Source organism: Micromesistius poutassou (assembly GCF_964030765.1).
Source record: "Micromesistius poutassou genome assembly, chromosome: 7".
NCBI classification, from domain to species: Eukaryota; Metazoa; Chordata; class Actinopteri; order Gadiformes; family Gadidae; genus Micromesistius; species Micromesistius poutassou.
Window position 1 is genome coordinate 3,316,204 of NC_140277.1, and position 19,020 is coordinate 3,335,223.

The window sequence follows — 19,020 nt, forward strand, 5'->3', positions numbered from 1 at the left end:
CACACACGCACGCACGCACGCACGCATGCACGCACGCACACAAGCGCACACCCACACGCATGCACATGCATATGCACACACACACACACACGCGCACACACACACACACACGCGCATGCACACACATAAACACACACACACACACACACAAACAGCCCGGCAGGAGAGGTTCCATATAGGAGTGTGTTTTGAGCCCTGGCAGTGAGCAGGGCTGACAAAAGAAGACCTTTTCAGTGTGATTTGCTGTGATGTAACTCTCATTTCTAGGTTGACAGCTCTCCCTCTCTCTCTCTCTCTCTCTCTCTCTCTCTCTCTCTCTCTCTCTCTGCCTCCCTCTCTCTGCCTCTCTCTTCATCTCTTTATAAAACCCTAGAAAAAGGAACAAAAGGACCGAAGCCTGAGTTAGTTACCTGAATCATAAGAATATTGCTTTTGATGCTGGAGTTGCTCTGGAGATTTTATTTTGTGATGAATGCCTAAATCTATTTTTCGTATACCATTTTATTTATGTTTTCCAATGGCTCACGTCCCTCTACCGTCTCCCATGTCTTTGTGCATTCACTGTGAATCAGCACGGCTGAATGTGTCAGACTCTGCAGCGGCAGCAGCTCTCTCGTGGCTTTGTACCGTCCCACATGTACAGGGACCCGTCTCGCTCTTAGGAATAGCCTACAGCCAGGCATCACCACTGACCCTGCCCTGCCGTGCATCTCTCTCTCTATGAAGCAGTGCTGAATAGAGACGGCTTCACCAGGAGACCAGGGTTCACACGCCACCGCCATAATGGTGGCACCCCTGGCGGTCCGTGTGATAAATGTACGTCCCCGAGTCCCTGACCACATATTGTAGTTGTTATCATCCCCGCAGACAAATTTGTTTTTCTCCTTTTTTGGAGAATGTGACAAAAAAACAACTCTTTCACCTCGGCTTTTGTTCAAAGCCATTCATGTGATAAACGTGTGTTCCCAAACACATAATGCAGTTGTTCTCATCCCCGCAGACAAACAGGTTTCTTCTTTTTGTGGAGAATGTCATAAAAAACAACTCTTTCAGCTTGGCGATCGGTGCCAGAATGTGCAAAAAACAACAACATGTTGCCCTTTTTATTTAACTGGAACAAGGCAGTTATTACGAGAATGTTGTGAGAGCTGCGGCCCGGGCAGAGCAGGACTGCAGGTCTGTGAGCCTGTCCAGATGGTGCTTCATTAGATCTGGAGTGTGTTCGGTGTGAAGCGTGGGAGGCGGCAAGGAGGATGTAACTCCCGTCCACAGCCCTACTACCACTAGTCTGCCTTGCACTTGCGAGCGCTCCAAGTCCCCGGAGGAGAAGGAGGTGTTACCTCGGACCGGAAAACGGCGAAGGCTTTGATTGCTGCTTCGCCCGGGTTTGATTATAGGTCAATGTGTCACGGTTTCACTTTTTAAATCAAAACGTTTTTTTTACATTTGAATAAAAAATGATATCAATCACAAATTAAAAAGAAGCAATTGATGAGGAAAGAAATAAACAAATTAGAAAAGCAACTTGTTTTGACTCCCTCGCTGGCATGTAGCCTTTGTCAACTGGGTTTTCTTATCGCTGCCAATTAAATGTCACCACAGCTTTTAATTAGCTCAGCTTTAGAGGCCTAGGAGGAGATGTCGTTTTGGCTCATTAACGGCAGTTGAAGATCTAGTTTGTCGAAGAGGATTAGACGTATAAAACACATTTATAGACAGAATGTGATCTTTTTGTTGATGTTGCAAAATTGAAAAGGGCAGAGACGGCAAATGGTAGTTCTATTTGATAACCCTAGAGTACATTTAAGTGGGTGTACATGTAACTGGTCTATATTATAAGTGGGGTACATATAGTATAGTAGTACATATAGTTATTTGATAAGATGGGTGCACATTCAAGTGGAGTACGTGACGCAGCGATGGTAAGAGTTTGAGAATACAAAGCAAACAAAGAAGGGCCTCTTCCCAGCAGTCTCCTCTCCTCCGGCCTTCCTCACATGGCCTCTCCTCTGGCCTTCCAATCCCCTGAAGAGCTCTTCATGCTGCGTCTGCTGGATCTCCATCCGGGAGCTTCCTCAGGGTCAAGACACAATACACACGTGGACCAGAGACATGGTTCAATGCAGCGCTCTTCTTCAACCTAGAAAGTGATTATAATGAGGCTGACGATCAGACAGCCTTCTTTTTTATCTTCTTCAAATCCCTCTGCAAGGATAACGTCTTCTAAAAGAAAACAAAGGAATGGACATAAAAACAGAATGAATTTAATTTAAACGAATTTGCACCAAAATATTTCATTATGTTTTGGGACCTAAATTCGATTTTATTTTTAATTTTAACCATTCTCAAGAAACATAAACCTTGGAATTAATAGTAATTATCCCTCATTCTTCACACAGTGAGGGTTTAGAACGGCACCAAACCAAATGCCTCAGCAGGTCCGGCATGAAACCCTATACAACAACCCAACATCCGTCTTTCTGTGGGGAACATCGCCTTCATATCGAGTTCCTCCTGCCGGGACACCTGTTGTGCTTCACCTCCATCGTTAATGTCAATACTTCAAATCTGTCATACATTATACGTCAAATAACACCTTATAAAATAATTGCTTCAAACTGTTGGAATCTACAGAACATGAGCTTTGTGGCTGTAAGGTGGTCCTGTGATGCTAAATTGGTTGAGCATTGTGAGAACAATGAAAATATCACTATAGGGTTAGGTGTCCAGTTCCTGCTGAGACTACTCGCTGTGATGAAATAGTGCATAGAGTGTAATTACAATGATTATTTTTGCTATATTTAAATTATGTTCAACAAATATAATACATGTAGACATATGAAGCATTACCCGTTTCGTTGGACTGCTATTAGTTGGACCACAATACCATAGAACAACACAGATTGTGTGGCCAGCCTTAATAAAGTAACTATCCACAGCTAACACTTTGGAGCCACTTTCATAAAGTGGTCAAGGCAGCCAGTCACAAAGTGGCTAAACACAACCGGAAACACAGTATTAAAGGCAATCTCAGGTAAGTACAAACATCCACATCAACGCATTTCCAACGCTTTCTATGCAAATTATAGCCAACAACACTTTCTAAAATACAGACTTTATAGAACCACCAGCAACGAAAATATGATAGACCTATGCTTTCTTCTGCTGGTCTGGAATTTACCGGCATTTTCTTTTTACTGCTGTATTTCACGGCCAATCAAAGGGAGAAATACACTATAAACCGTACAAACTCTCACTCAGTGCTTCGGTTTCTATCTATTATTCCAACGGTCGGGGAGCAGCCTGCTTAGGCACGGCGTCTATAGATGATCACACCGTGCACATCGTCCAGGCCTGCTGTAGCAGTGTGAAGGCTGACATCTGGCAGACCGAGCCCAACAACAGACCGACAGAGGGAAGAGTATAGCTGGGGGGCTGGGGGACGGGGGGGGGATTACAAACACAGATTCCTTGTTCCGTTTGAGCGTAAACAGAGAGGGGCAGAACAGAGGAGCGTGAGGACGCTGGGAGCCGAAACAGACGCGCGGATAAACACACATCAGGGAGCTATCTGACGCCGCCATGTGCAAATCACAGAGACAAAGAAATACATGGAGAACGTGGACACGTGTAAACGCTTACAGACGTGCAAACATTTCGCTGTGTGTGTGTGTTTGTGTGTGGGTGTGTGTTTGTGTGTGTGTGTGTGTGTGTGTGTTTGTGTGTGTGTGTGTGTGTGTGTGTGTGTGTGTGTGTGTGTGTGTGTGTGTGTGTGTGTGACTAGTTTGGTTTACAAAATATGTTAACGTTTTCTAAATATATCCAAGAAACCTAAAAAAAAACCCATCAAGTCAAAAAAGGAACCGCTGCACTAAACACGGTAATACTGATCTATACTACACTTTATTGATCTATAATATATAACCACTACAGCTTATGTTTAATAGTCTCACGTTGCACACAATATATTGCTGTCTGTCCTTATAAAAGCAGGAGTATTGAGATATGTATCAGGCAGATTTATAACTGCTGATAGTTACACATAACGGGGACCAGGGCCACAGAGAGCCAAGGCAGGCCCCGAGGCTTGGGGTCTGTGGGCCCCCCAAGGGCCCCCAGTGGGGGTTGAGGTGGGAATGACAATCCCGCTCACCTGGAAAGACATATTTAGTGCGTAGCTGTAGCAACAATAATTGTAACAAAATAATATTTGCTACGCTATGACGAATCGACGACACTAAATACGGTTAATAGATCTGTCCCTGGCCAACTGAAAAGCAGTCGTGAAATAGACTGTACATCAGGGCGTTATTGATTGATTGATTTTATATCAGGGGTTCTGCAAAGCCGGACCCACAAACCAATATGGCTGTGGGCCCTTAATTTAATCTTTTTAAAGAAATAAACTTTTTAAATATATACCATTTCTTTAATTAGCATTTTTTAATTTAAGCCATGCCAGGGCCCCCACTTGCCCCTGCTGCCCCCCCCCCACTCTTGGTGAGGGTATATCTGCTGGTAAGCAGCCCCTATTAGGACTGGAATGCCGGTCAATCAAGTTCAGCACAATTCCTTCTTAAGGGTGCCAGATCCCGACCGCCAGTCCAGTAAAACCAGCAGGCGTTTGACCTTTCCAGGTCTCCTCCTTGCTGGCTTTTCCACACATAATCGATCCGAGATCCAGTTAAGCTTTTATTGCTGATGAAGGGATCGGTGGAGGTCATTGTTAGTCAATGCTGCAACCCGCCCCCCCCCCCCCACCACACACGCACACAACTACCCCACCCCTTCATCAATATTCCCATGACCCTTTTCTCAAACAACTCTCCGCTCAGCTCCATCGGCCCGCCCAGACGAAACTCCGCTTTGCATAATCAATATCTTTCCTCTCTCTTTCCTCGTGCTCTGGATCACTCACCACTGTTGACTTAGCCTGCCTATACCTCCTCCTCCATCCGTCCCTCTAACGGCTCCCCAAGGGGGGAGAGGGAGGGGAGGGGAGGGTAAGGAGGGAGGGAGGGAGGGAGGGGAGGGAGGGAGGGAGGGCAGATGGGGAGGAAGGGAGGGAGGGGGAGGGAAGGAGGGAGGGAGGGGAGGGTAAGGAGGGAGGGAGGGAGGGAGGGAGGGCGGTGTTGGGGTGGCAGCAGCCGATGGAGAATCAATAGGCGAGCTGATCTCTCAATCGTTGCTAAAGGACAGCGGACAAGGGCATGGTGGCCAGGGGAGATAAACTCAGCAGGGTTGGGCCTCCCCGCCCCCTTCCCCCCTCCGCCGTGTTTCTCCTCTCTCCCCCAGTGTTTCTCCTCTCTCCCGGTGTTGGTGTTGCTCCTCCTCCCCCCCTCCCCCCCCTCCCCCCCCTCCCTCCTCTCTGTCTCCTGTCTCCTGTCTCTGTGTTGTCATCTGAGTGTGTGTCTGTGTCCCGTCTGGCACTGGGATATTACGGATGGCGTGCCATCGTTGCATCATCTGTCTCCCTGGGATCACATTGAGAGGTTTTCGACAGGTTTTGTCTGGTTTTCTGCTCACACTTTACAATACCGGTGCATTCATTAACCATTCATTAACGTTAGTTAATGCATTAGCATAGGGGGTAAGGTGAGCATTAGGGCTAGGGTTTACAACAGTATTAGTAAGTGATTAGTCAATTGTAAGTTAACGCTTATAAGTGCATCAACCAACCATAAGCATCTTTGACAGTCTTGACTTCTCCCCTCTCCATCTTCTTTCCTCTCCTCCCCTGTCCTCTCCCCTCCTGCTCCTCTTCCTCTCCAGGTGTGTGTGTTGAACGGTGTGTGTGTGTGCGTGTGTGTGTGTGTGTGTGTGTGTGTGTGTGTGTTGAGCGGTGTGTGTGTGTGTGTGTGTGTGTGTTGAATGGTGCGTGTGTATTGAACAGTGTGTGTGTTGAACGGTGTGTGTGTTGAACGGTGTGTGTGTGTTGAACGGTGTGTGTGTGTTGAAAGGTGTGTGTGTTGAACAGTGTGTGTGTGTGTGTGTGTGTGTGTGTGTGTGTGTGTGTGTTGAACAGTGTGTGTGTGTGTGTGTGTGTGTGTTGAACAGTGTGTGTGTGTGTGTGTGTGTGTGTGTGTGTGTGTTGAACAGTGTGTGTGTGTGTGTGTGTGTGTGTGTGTGTGTGTGTTGAACAGTGTGTGTGTGTGTGTGTGTGTGTGTGTGTGTGTGTGAATGGCAGGTGTCGCTCCCTAGTGAGGCTGAGGGAATCTCAAAGCCCCGGCAGCCAAGAGATGGACCTGGCAGATGCATCGCGCCAGAGAGCCACAGCTAATCCCGCTGTCACACTCAGCGGCCGCGGGAGACTTCTGCAGCAAATTGACTTCCAGCGCGTCGTCACAGGTGATATCCTCACCGGCCGTCTACACATAGTGCAACATATACGCCCGTATACTTCAGGTTCATTCTGGGTAAATGAAGGGTGAAAACATCCTACCAGAAATATCCAACGGGAGAGTGGCAGGGCAAATAACAATCACAACACTGCCGGGAAATGATGCACTGTGTGTCAACACAAAGAATACATTCTCAAGAAACATTTTAGACGAGAAAAAATGTTAATATTGGATATTTTACTGAGGGATGAATTGCCCTCATTAAGAAGTCAATCGCTTTGAAAATGTTGTGGCTAAACTGATCCTGGAACCAATATCAAATCTATAAATTATATGGGTAGATAAAATACCAGTAATCAGAAATGCACAGGAATAAGGACACCCACTCACTCTCCCACACACACACACACACACACACACACACTCATACACACTCATACACACTCATACACACTCATACACATACATACACACTCATACACACACACACACACACACACACACACACACACACACACACACACACACACACACACACACACACACACACACACAGCAACCTCTACACACACACACACACACACACACACACACAAACCTCTACACCACACACACACACACACACAGCCTAATCTGTGCGGTGGCAGCTGGAGCACCCAGACACCCTACTGGGGGTAACGTGATCCTGGCTGAGGTGGCACCACAGCAGGGGAGCATCTGGCACGGGGCTGGGGAGGTCTGGACAACTGGCTCTCCGTCACATTATATTACATCTGATGAATTACCCATTATTTGTCCACCCCAGTTATTGGGACGTGGATCTCTCTTGGATCTCTCCCCTCCCTCCTTCCCTCCTCCCCTCCCACCTCTCCACCAACTCTCCGTTGGTCAAAAAGACGCACATTAAGTATACTTTTATAATTCTTCTAATTGCTTCTTAATCATGAAAAGTATGCTACAGTAACGAAGATTGAAGTGTACTAAGAACCCTTAAGTTCACGTTCTGTTTCTCTCTGCAGAACGGAATGCTCTGGTCCTCAAACCAGTTGAACCGGTTTCAACCCTGTCAACTCTGTCTCTAGATCAGATATGATAGAAATCAATATGGTGGACAGAGGACCATACTATAGGCAGTCACAGCATCTGCCCCGGGCTTGTCTTCTGTAAGGGCCGAGATCTGACAGTAACAGTGGTCAGCACATTTATCTGTAATATCACAAAAACAATTCCAGTGCCACTTTATAGTTGAATGACATCGGATCGGCCCTGTGAATCTCGGGCGATGAATAAATTAGTTATTCAATTAATCTCTAAACACTGAGGCATTAACCGCAGATTGTTCACAGACATTTTGCGGTGTCTGTCGTTTTAGTCACTGGTCAGTATTCTGTAAACTGTATCATTCTCTCTGTGATAACAGACAGCTCTGTAGTGTGTTCCCCCCCCCCAGTGAGAGTGGACCCTCCCATCTGCTGTCCTGGCGCTGGGGTGAAACAGCTCCATCCGTCCCCCACTACTGGCTGCTGGCTGCTGCTGGCGCCCGCACTGAGCGCGTTCAGATCACTGCTCAGAACATGTTGGTGGACGGCGAAGGCTCTGGCGTGAGGAGGAACGCAGGCGAGCCAATGAACTCGTCTCTGGGCGCATTCAAATCAGACTGAAGTAGGTCTGTTATACAGGGACGGAGAGAGAGAGAGAGGGACGCAGACAGAGAGACATAGAGAGGCATTGATGGAGACAGGGAGAGATGGGAAGACAAGGGGGTGGTCTGAGGAGGATATACAGAAGACCAAAGGAAGTTAGGTTAGGTTAGATGCGTCTGCTTATTCGTGTTGTGATTATAATTATTATAATCATATGTTATTCAAGACCAAAAAAGAAATACTGCAAAATAGAATATGATTGTCTGGGATTGCAAGGCTACCAACAGACGAAGGTAGTCTTTTCCACTGCTGTTGAAGGGAGGGAAGGGAGCTGGACACACATGGATGGCCTCGTTTCAGTCCACTAGGCCGTGGTCACATGCCAGCACGTGCACAAATCCAAGTCCCATAGATTAAGGAGCAACATTTCTCAGGTTTAATTCGTTAGTTTGTTTTCACCACTTCCTTATGTGTTCATATATACAAGCAGTAGATATCAATAAACAGGTTTACTGCAAAGTAATGTAAACAGCAAATACCAATCATCTCAGCTTACATTGTTTTTGATCTATTCATGTTCATGTAAACACAATTATAATTGACTAAATCTCCAATCAGCCACGTGGAAGTAGCTGACATTTGTTTTTGAATGAGTTAATCACTCTCGGCTGTACACCAACTCCCCGACAGGTGAGTCTTAGAGAAAAAAAGGAAAACAGATCTGTGGATATTCATAACGCTGTTCCCATGCCAACCTCGATCTATCAAACAACACAGCTTACCCAGCCATCCCTGCAGGCCGGGCTAGATTGGACCGCACTCCACCAGCTGTGCCGATGGCTTTTGTAAGAGTTAGCAAACAAATTGAATTGTTTTTCTGCATCCAAAGGAAAAAGGGCCTACAGTTAATTATGCATGGCTTCTTCCATCACCCCTCACACCGCAGAGAGGAAGCAACATCTGTCGTTTAGTCCGAGCTCAGACTCTGAGGAAATCGCGTCCCGAGCAGCAACCACTATGCTTTGAGGACGTTGTTCCCAGGAGTCCGGGCATCTGTTCTGAACAAGATGCAACATCAGGGATCCATGCAGGAATTCCCTAAAGCCGTTTTAAAAACATGAAGGACTTTAACCAAGGACAATGTAAATATGCCAATAACATTGTAGGCTACTTTTCAGGTGCAGACCCAAGAAGCTTTCTGAGGACATTGTGTTCTTATGAACACACAGAAACGTAATAAACCCTGGTGTTGTGAGAAGCAAACTTAAAGTTTTCAAATAAATATAACTTATATAATTTAAAATCTACTTTGATTACTTTTATGGCACATGTAGACTACTTATAATAGTCTTGATTTCAAAGGGACATTTTCCCTCTGAACATTGAATATTTCTATATTTATGTCTCCATTATGGGTCAGAGACTTTCAGAGACTTTCCTTTAATGCTTGGTAAATATACATTTCTATTTTCTGGTTATTTCTACCTGTGAGGTAACAGTTCTCATATGAGCTCTGGATGTAACTATGGAAACAAGTCATATAACAGTGCACTAGGTATCCCATGGTTATTTCCAATACAGAGAATAAGAATATATCACAAACACGAGTTGATGAAATTCATATATATATATTCTTCAAGAGTCAAGAAGTAACACACTTTGTATTTATTTTATAACTACATTTATTTAAAAAAATTAAAACCAAAACAAAACACGCCCCATCCCTTTACCGCCAGCGACCGGAGGTCCGTCCAACTGAAACACGTCACCGAGAGAGACCATTTTCTGAAAAGCATACAAACCAGCAAACTGTATTCTAGCAGCATACAAATGGTGGAATCTCCAAAATGAATCAGTATTTATATCCTTAAATATACAGTTTTTATGTCCTTAAATATACAGTATTCGCCCTGACAAGCTAGACTTTACAACATGAACAGAGCTTCTCTTTTTCCTCTCGTCATAGTGCACACAAAGACCCCCCCGCCCCCCCCCCAAAAAAAAAAAAATCAACCCAACCAATCAAAAAAAACCATAATAAAATAAACAACTTTAGGTTAAATAAGCTTAAATAATGGTGTTAAATACAAGACACTTGTGTGGCAGATCTGTACAGAAATAAACACATTTGGCATTGTAGGTGTGGTCCACTGGCCCATACGCTAATGCTCTAGGATCGACTACATCGACTAAGCGGTGGAAATTAACACACACTCGTGGATACACACACACGCACACACAGGCACGCACACACGCAAACACACACACACACACACACACACACACACACACACGTGCACATACACGGGCACTCACATACTTGCTCTCACACACCCAAGCACGCAGACACACACACACCCCCAGATTTGTATTACATCAGTGAGCCACAGACAAGGCATGTGTTTGAGAAAAACAGGTAAAATCAAGAGGGAAAGAATCCATTTACATCCTTATTTCCAGGCACCGTCGCTTCCCGCCTCATCAAAAACAACCGCTTGTTGACAGGAATCTTCACAATTGTGCTAATTTAATATTTTCCTAAACACAGTTTTTGTTACGACAACATCTTTATTGATAGGACATTGTGACACTGAACCCAAACTACTAACAGACAATGCTCCCGGGGAGGGGGGGGGAAGCACCTTTTGAAAAACACCAAAATGGCCGCCGCGTGACCCCCACGTTGCAACACAAAAGCAGAGCTTGGAGGGGGGAAGGAAAAGAAAAGAGAAAAAAAGCGCTTAGAGTTAGAGAACTGTCGAGTCTCTAAATCTTTGTGACTTTAGGTACTTTGAACCAGGACGTCCAACAAAATATAGGTCTTGGTTAAGCTACATTCATTTCCAGCTCCCCGCCCTCCCCCCACCGTTACCCTCAAAGTACTTTCCCAGTCTGCCCCATGTGGATCCCACACTGAGGGGACAGAGTAAGCACCACTTGATTACATCCATAACATTTTCCCTCATCCCCCCCTCCTTCCATTCTTTCATGTCTTCATCCTCCCTTTAACTCCTTCCACCCCTCCTCCTCTCTCTCCATGTCTCTCTATGTCTCTCTGTCTGTGTCCCCCTCTCTCTCTCTCTCTCTCCGTCCATCCATCCCCAGTGGAGAGAGGCCCCGCCCCCCGGACTCCACTGTAGTTGACAGTTGAATGACAGTTGAGTATGTGCAGTACAGTCCAGTCTGATCCAGCCTGATCTGATCCAGTCTTTCCAACCCGCTCTGGTCCGGTCTATGCTGATCCGAATCCAGCCTGACCTGATCCGGTCTGGTCCGGTCTACCGGTCGATTCCATTACAGTCCGATCCATTCTGATCTGGTCAGGTCCGGTCTTATCCATTACAGTCTGATCCGGTCTGATCCGGTCCGGTCTAATCCATTACAGTCCGCTCCGGTCTGATCTGGTCCGGTCCGGTCTAATCCCTTACCGTCCGATCCGGTGTGATCTGTTCCGTCCCGACCCGATGGAGCGCAGCAGTACAGTGCGGTACGAGACAGTAGGCCGACTTAGTGAAGAAGGTAGATGATACATAGGCTGCTAGAGTAAACGAGATCTAAGGCTTTACATTCCACTACTGCAAGGACATCCCGAGGATCCGGCTGGGGCCTTGGGGGTCTACTACGCCCCCCCGCCTCCAACCCCCCCTCTTCACCCCCCCCCCCCCCCCAACTCCACCCCCTCCCCCTGCTGGGAGAGCATCCGTCTTCAACCAGAGTCTCGCTTCAATCCAGTCACTTTTTATCACGTGGTCCATAAACTGCTGGTCTCCGAGACTCCTCCGCTACGTAGACAGAAGAGAGAGTGAGGAGGGTGGGGTTGAGTTGTTGGGGTTGGGGGGGTGGGGAGGCGATGGGGCTCAGTACCCCCCCCCCTCACCGCCCCTCACCGCACAGACGGGCTACAACTTTCAAGTGGGTTGCGGTGGGTCGGCTCAGCTACGAGGGCCGCGGGTCAGGGGGAGGGAGTGGTTCAAAGGTTCTGAGCGTCGGGTTCCTCTTGGCCTCTCCACAATGGAGAGAGAGTCTCGCTCAGAGCTCAGAAGTCTAGGCTAGAAGAAATGTCTAAGGAGTCGTCCTTTTTTCCCAACCGCTTTTTTTTTATACACACACGCACACACACACACACACACACACACACGCATCACGGCTCTCTCTCTTTCTCTGTCTCTTTCGCCCGCCCCCTCAGGGCTTCTTGTCGATGGAGTGGAAGAACCACTCTGTGAACTTCCTGAGCTGGGCGGCGGCGGTCAGGCTCTCCTCCTGCAGACGCATGTTGTCCTGACGGAGGTGCTGCACCTCCTCCTGGAGCATGGCCTTATCCTCCTTCTCCTGGTCACACGCGCAGAGAGACACACACACACAGGTAGAGACACACACACACACACAGGTAGAGACACACACACACACACACACACACACACACACACACACAGGTAGGCACACACAGGTAGAAATACAGACACACACACACACACACACAGGTAGAGACACACAGGTATAGACAGACAGCAGTAGAGACACACACACACACACACACACACACACAGGTAGGCACACACAGGTAGAAATACAGACACACACACACACACACACACACAGGTAGAGACACACAGGTATAGACAGACAGAAGTAGAGACACACACACACACACACACATAATCAGAGCGAGAGAGAGGGAGAGAGAGAGCACCGTTAACCCTGGACCAGGAAGCTTCCACAAATGAAGATTGACGACGCGTTGATAAAAGCCACTTCATTCACATCCTCCATTCATACTCCGGGGGCTTAAATGGTAGAAATTAGCATGGCTGGGTAGTTATGCTAAACCTGCTTTCCCCCTCTTTCCCCCTCACTCCTCTTTAAGCACATTAGCATGGACACGAGAGAAATGTTTGTTCGGCACAGAACATGGAAAGGGAAGCAGGTTATTAAATTAAGGGAACATGGTGGAAATTCAAAGACCTCAGGCCAGCCATCACTCACTGGCTGTTTCTGAACTGCGCGACACAGAAACACACAATATGGACCACTTAGCAATTAGCATGTCATTCCCGGCACAATAGGGGAAAAAGAAAGAAAGAAACGGAGACAAAAGGGAGACTGGGCGGCGATGACAAGCGCCTTCTCAATCCACACTAAATACATAGGATCATTAAGAGAGGCGCTGTACAGAGGGGCGCTGAAAGGGGCCGGCTCTTTGTTCCGTGGACCTACCTTTCGAAGGTCGTACTGCAGTTGTCTGAGGATCACCTCCAGCTGGTTCACTTTACCGGTCAGCGTGGAGGGGGCGCCGATCCTGAGCACGCACACACACATAGGCACGCACGCACAGACACACATGCACACACATACAGGTATACACACACACACACACACACACACACATACACGCACGGAGGCAAACACACATACACATACAGTACAGTATTTTAGTTAGGGCTGTTCATAAAAGTGAACGACATTAAACTGCAGCATTAGGAAAGTTTTTGAATAACTAGAAAGGGCAAATGAGAAGCACCTATCACTGACAACCTCTGTGCTGTGATATAAATACATTCCAATGCGTCAGGTTCTGCTGGATGACGCCCTTGTTTTGAGGACATTTTCATGGCTGGCTTCCTTCTCCTACTTTGTCCTAAATGAACCCTCACCACAGCGTTGGTAACGGAAATACAGTTACAGCACCACTGACACTTATGCTCTCCAACACTTCCAAAAGCCTTTTCCAACCAGCGTGCCCAGTGCATGTTCTGTGTAGAGAGCTGCAGGCGCTGCATGAGTAATAATACTACGTTTTATACAAAGCTCTTTTCATGGTACTACAAAGATTCATACACCAACATTGTTGTGATACACTGATTTTTTTTTTTTTACAAACAAGGTAAATATATATATATACACACACACATATATACATATATATACACACACACCTACACATACACACACATATATATATATACATATATATGTACATATATATACAGTACAAATAAATACATGTATGCATACATTCTTATGTATATATATATATATGTATATAGGCCTATACATATATGTACATATAAATGTATATATATATATGTATATATACTGAAACTCACAAAGACACACACACACACACAGCCACACACACATACACACATACAATTCATCTGATCAGTGGCACGTTGGATAAAAGACACACACACACACACACACACACACACACACACACACAAACAGCAAGAGTGTCAGGTCACATGACACAGTCACTAACCCCGCCTCCAGCGCCGCCCCCTCGGCCGCGGCGACCCGCCTCTTCAGCTCCCTGGAGATGTGGAGTGCCTCGGCCCGCTGCATGTCCGTCATGGTGCAGAAGGATGCCACGCGCTGGTCTGCAGGAGCACAGGGGAGGGGGGCGGGGTTAACACACTGGCTGCCTTTAGCTCCGCCCCCCGTGATGCAGAACACAACTTAAACAGGTCCTCTATTGACGATCAACGGCATGCAGCTAAAGGAAGAGAAGGGCAATGCATGGTGGTTGATTGGTTAATTGGGACGGTGCATGGTGGTTAATTGGGCGATGCATGGTGGTTAATTGGGAGATGCATGGTGGTTAATTGGTTAGTTGGGTAATGCGTGTTGTTTAACCGGGCAATGCGTCAGGCGTGGTGCATGGCGCATGGGCCAGAGTGGGGGTGGGGGTGCTCTCTAACCAAGGGGAGATGGATGGGTACCCCCCTTTTGTTGTCCACTGTGATCCACGACCAGAGAACACAAAACAGGGGGTAACGAAACCAAAGGGACATCCTGGAGACTAAGGGAGGAGGGGCATTCCCAGGGGGTCCCTCCCAGACCCCCCCTCCCCCCCCCGCCCCCCCCCCCCCCCGCCCCTCGGTGTGTGTAAACGTAACAGCTGGTTGGATCAGAGGGGTGGGCCGCCCACCAGATAGCTCAGACGCCAGGCGTGGCTGCTCCAGCGTGTCAGGCCCTGAAGCTTAGCCACAAAGCCCCACGGAAACCAGCAGAACGGCCCTGATACACACGAGGAGGACGGATCGTCTCTGTGTTTACCCCCCCCCCCCGCCCCCCCGGTTCTCTGTGAAGTCCTCTGTCTGAACGTCTAGATAGGAAGGATCTGCATATTCATAGGGGAGATTTAAGAAAGCCCCTCCATTAAATTAGCTCCAAATGAAAGATAATTCCCCTTGAAGACAATGGCTGATCCTGCCCAGAGCTTCGATGAGACGGGGGCGAAACCAGACCCACTCTCGATTTACATATGAATGTGGACCCCCCCCCCCGTACACACACACTCCACTCCTCCTTGCATGTTCAATGGCTGCATGAAGATTAAAGACTGCGCATGCCATTTCAACTTGACATCATGACACTAACATCCTGGACTCGTTTGGAACAACACAACCAACGGAAGCTCTGCCATCATCGTCGTTTGTGTAGGAGGACACGCCACTCGTGTGTATGGGAGAGAATATCCCAGGAATAGTTGTGCCAATGATTACACAAAATGTTTTCTGTTGTTGTAATTGGACAGAATTGATTTTCATTTAAAACTCTCATTATTGCCAGGGTCAAAAGAGAGCACTGAATTTAATTAGCTGTGGCAAGCTGTGCTGAGCATTCATTTTATGTGAATAAACATGAACCGTCTAAACAAACTCCAATCATCCACATCACTTAACCATTTGTTGAAAAGCAGGAGCCAGATCTGGGAGAGGAGTACAATTCGATAGGCAATCTCTGCTGTGCATCCATCCAGGTTTTTAATAAAGGCAGGTTAAACAAATATGTCTTAAAATAACCGGGCGTTACGCTGGCCAACAAGCTTCCAGTCGCACCCATCTCTCTGAGAGACTTGGCTGTGGCACTCTTGCCGATTCCACTGCCAGCCACGCATCTTTAAGAGTGGCAGCTGTGGGTCCACGCCAGGCTTGGGGAATGGCATGAAGAAACCAGTGAAAGAACTAAATGTCGCCGGGCATCATATGCTAGTGGCCACGCTAACGGATCCCTGATAGACACCAGAATAAATTACCTGACTGATCCGTCATGGGAGGGCTTTTAGTTTGTTTTGATGTGGGTGATAGATGACGAATCAAATGTGAGCCATGAGCCATTAGCACACTACTTCTGAGCGGAGGAAAACGAATATGGTGATGGTCCCCGTGAAAAAGCAGATGGATGTGTCACTGCTAAGTAAGCGAGAAAGCGAATTTGAGGGAAAAGACGACTCTATTCTTACACTACAAGGCCTCTCTTGGCAGTTACTAATTGTCCATGTCCTCTGACTAGACTACCCTGTGGGTGTATGGAAATTCCCAAATGAGAGAAAATCCTCGTTAAATCAAGTGTTTTGCTCGTCTCGGGCCCCTGAGTCAACACTATCTCCTTCGCACTCGCGCAAAAAACTGCATATTTGGCTCATCACACGAACAAGAGGAATGACGCTCATAAAGCAGACCGGGGCAGCAATTCATCAACAACGCATACATAGCACAGAAGACATGGGCTTCAAGCATATATACATATATATATATATATATATATATATATATACACTATACATGGCCCATCTGTTGGCTGTTCCTCACAACACCATCACAACAGTCCGTGCACCATCCTTAGACTTTAACGGCTGTAGGCGGGGCGGAAAGGAGCTCCAATCACTCTGAGCTATCAACCCAAAAGCTTAATTGTGAAAGCCAGCGGTGGGGACTCTGTGTCTGAGTGGCATCCCACTGGGTTTACGGTGTGAAGATTGGCACTATGTCTACGCTTCAGAACCAGCGCTTATTTTTTCTGTTTGTGCTTGATGGGGCACGCAGCGGGGGGGGCGCTCCAGGCACAGACACAAATCGCCGGAGGGGGAGTGGCTAAGAGCAAATCCATCTCCTTACACTTGGCTGGGCGGTGCGCACATGCCCACACATACGCCCACACACACACACACACACACACACACACACACACACACACACACTTACGCACGCAGACACACACAAAGCAGCTGCACAAACAAGCAAGCACGGGTGTTTTTAATCAGGCTTGTGCAAGCACACCCACACATACCCCAACACACACACATGCCCCGACACACATACACACACACACACACACACACACACACACACACACACACACACCCACACACGCAGAGAAAAATAGAGAGGCTAAGCAGCTAGGAGGAGGTGTTATCGCGGGGAGCCAGCGGGGCTGAGCGGGTTACCTTCGAAGGCCCGCGCCGCATCGACCAGGTGGGTCCAGTCCAGGTTGGAGGCAGTGTCAGGGAGGGGCATGAGGCCCGGGTCGCTGCCCTTGGACCTGTCCACCAGGGAGCCGTCAGAGAACCAGAACTCATCTGCGGGGGAGGGGCGGAGGCGCACGGGGGGTGGGGGGGGGGGGGGGGTGCGGGGAGGGGGGAGACGGTCAGGCACTTAGATCAGCGTCTAAAGGCCGGGACCCCCACTACCCCCCGAACCCCCCCGCACCCCAGCCGCCTGTCAGCTCGCAACGGTACCGGGTGGGCCGCGGGGGGAGGTAGGGGTGACCTTGACCGTGGGTACCGTACTCCCCCCGTCAGTGAAACGTTAGAGGAGTCCGGGTTTGTAAAACACCTCATGAGGGCGATGAATCTTCACACACGCAGAGCGGAAGCAGCAGGGAGCTGACCCGAGCCGTACCGCCATCACAAACGTCTCGTCCCCGCTACTGTTTTCATTCATGTCCCCGGTGGGAGCAGTGGCGCAGACGACTGCACATCCAACGCCTCCGCACTGATTGAGCGTAAGAATTCAGCCCCGTTTTGGGAGTGATCTATTCCAGAGCAGGCTGAAAGATCCTCTGCCAATAGCGGGTGAAATAATAGGATCTGTGCGCTCGGAAACAACACGTGCTCTCTGCATTTGCTTTGAGGCACGCTCGGTGTTGAGGGCTCCACTCACACGCTGGCACCTTCTACGACACATTACACAGAGCACTGTCTAAGGGGCGATAAATGAACTTGTCTTTGTGGATGTCTTCATGTTTCAATCAATGCCACTCTCTCTCTCTCTCTCCCTCTCTTTCTCTCCCTCTCTCACTCCCCTCTCTATCTCTCTCTCTCTCTCTCCACTTTCGCTCTCTCCCTCTCTAGCTCCCTCTCTCTCTCTCTCTCTCGCTCTCTCTCTCTCTACCCCTCTCTCGCTCTCTCTTGAAGGCTGGGCGAGTGGGAACTTGATAAACAAGTCCCCGTAGTGGCGGCTACGCGATTAGAAATGCACGGGGAGAAGAGAGCCGCTGGGAGAGCAGAGGAGGAAGAGAGGAGAGGAAGAAAGGAAAACACAGACCCGATACCCCAAGGTGCCACTGACAATCTCCCTTTCAATTTACCTGCCACCGCGGATCCAGGAGTGATTCCCTGTTTAACCAATTGGACCGCTTGAGTGTGTAGGAGGGAGATGAGTGAGGGAGACAGAGAGCGATTTCCAGGCTACCCTTCAAAACAATCAGCGATCCATCAGGCTGACAGGCAGGAGCGGCCAAACAGAGAAACATCATTCCCAGAAGCCATTTGCGGTCTAACAAGAGACCTGTGGATGGGGTGGGGGGGGGGGGGGTTGTGGTGGTGGCGGTGGTGTGGCGTGGCAGTGAGGAGGTGGAAAGCAGGAGGCAGGAAGTGGAGGGGGGAGAGCGGGAGGTGACGGAATGACGAGCGCATGGGAACATCATGCATGACAGACGGGGTGACACTTGAGATGGAGAAACAGGAGCGTCAACGCCGCTAATCTCCAACTCAGGATGTGGAGCCGCGGTGGAGGAGCCCGGCCCCGCCCATAACGCTTTCTCCGAGGCACACTCAGCGCCGGGTGGGTGGTGCTGGTGGAGGCGGTGGACGGAAGAGGAGGGGGCGGAGAAGTGGATGGAGGAGTTCTCCGGGGCCATGACAGGTGTCAACGTTACTGCAGACGGGGCGGGGGGGGGGGGGCCCGGGCAGGTCCAATTAGCGGACTATATCCGGGGAGCCGGCGCGGCCAAAACAAAGGCGCCGAGCCACG

The 19,020-nt window shown here is 48.5% G+C and overlaps 1 protein-coding gene across 3 annotated transcripts in view; it reads right to left on the reverse strand.

Moving 5' to 3' along the window:
- Positions 1-11,853: 11,853 nt before the first annotated feature.
- The window catches only part of LOC311350035 (signal-induced proliferation-associated 1-like protein 2), an 86,526-nt gene continuing 79,359 nt past the window's right edge, over positions 11,854-19,020 (reverse strand). For 2 of the 3 annotated variants that reach the window (XM_084470072.1, XM_084470070.1), the window contains 4 exons: positions 17,214-17,345; positions 14,244-14,361; positions 13,199-13,280; positions 11,854-12,313 (listed from right to left, as the gene is read on the reverse strand). In XM_084470072.1, the coding sequence (XP_084326198.1) occupies positions 12,167-12,313; positions 13,199-13,280; positions 14,244-14,361; positions 17,214-17,345 (479 nt within the window). In that variant the 3' untranslated portion in view covers positions 11,854-12,166. The remainder of the gene's footprint in view (positions 12,314-13,198; positions 13,281-14,243; positions 14,362-17,213; positions 17,346-19,020) is intronic. The other variant, XM_084470071.1, reaches the window with a different exon arrangement.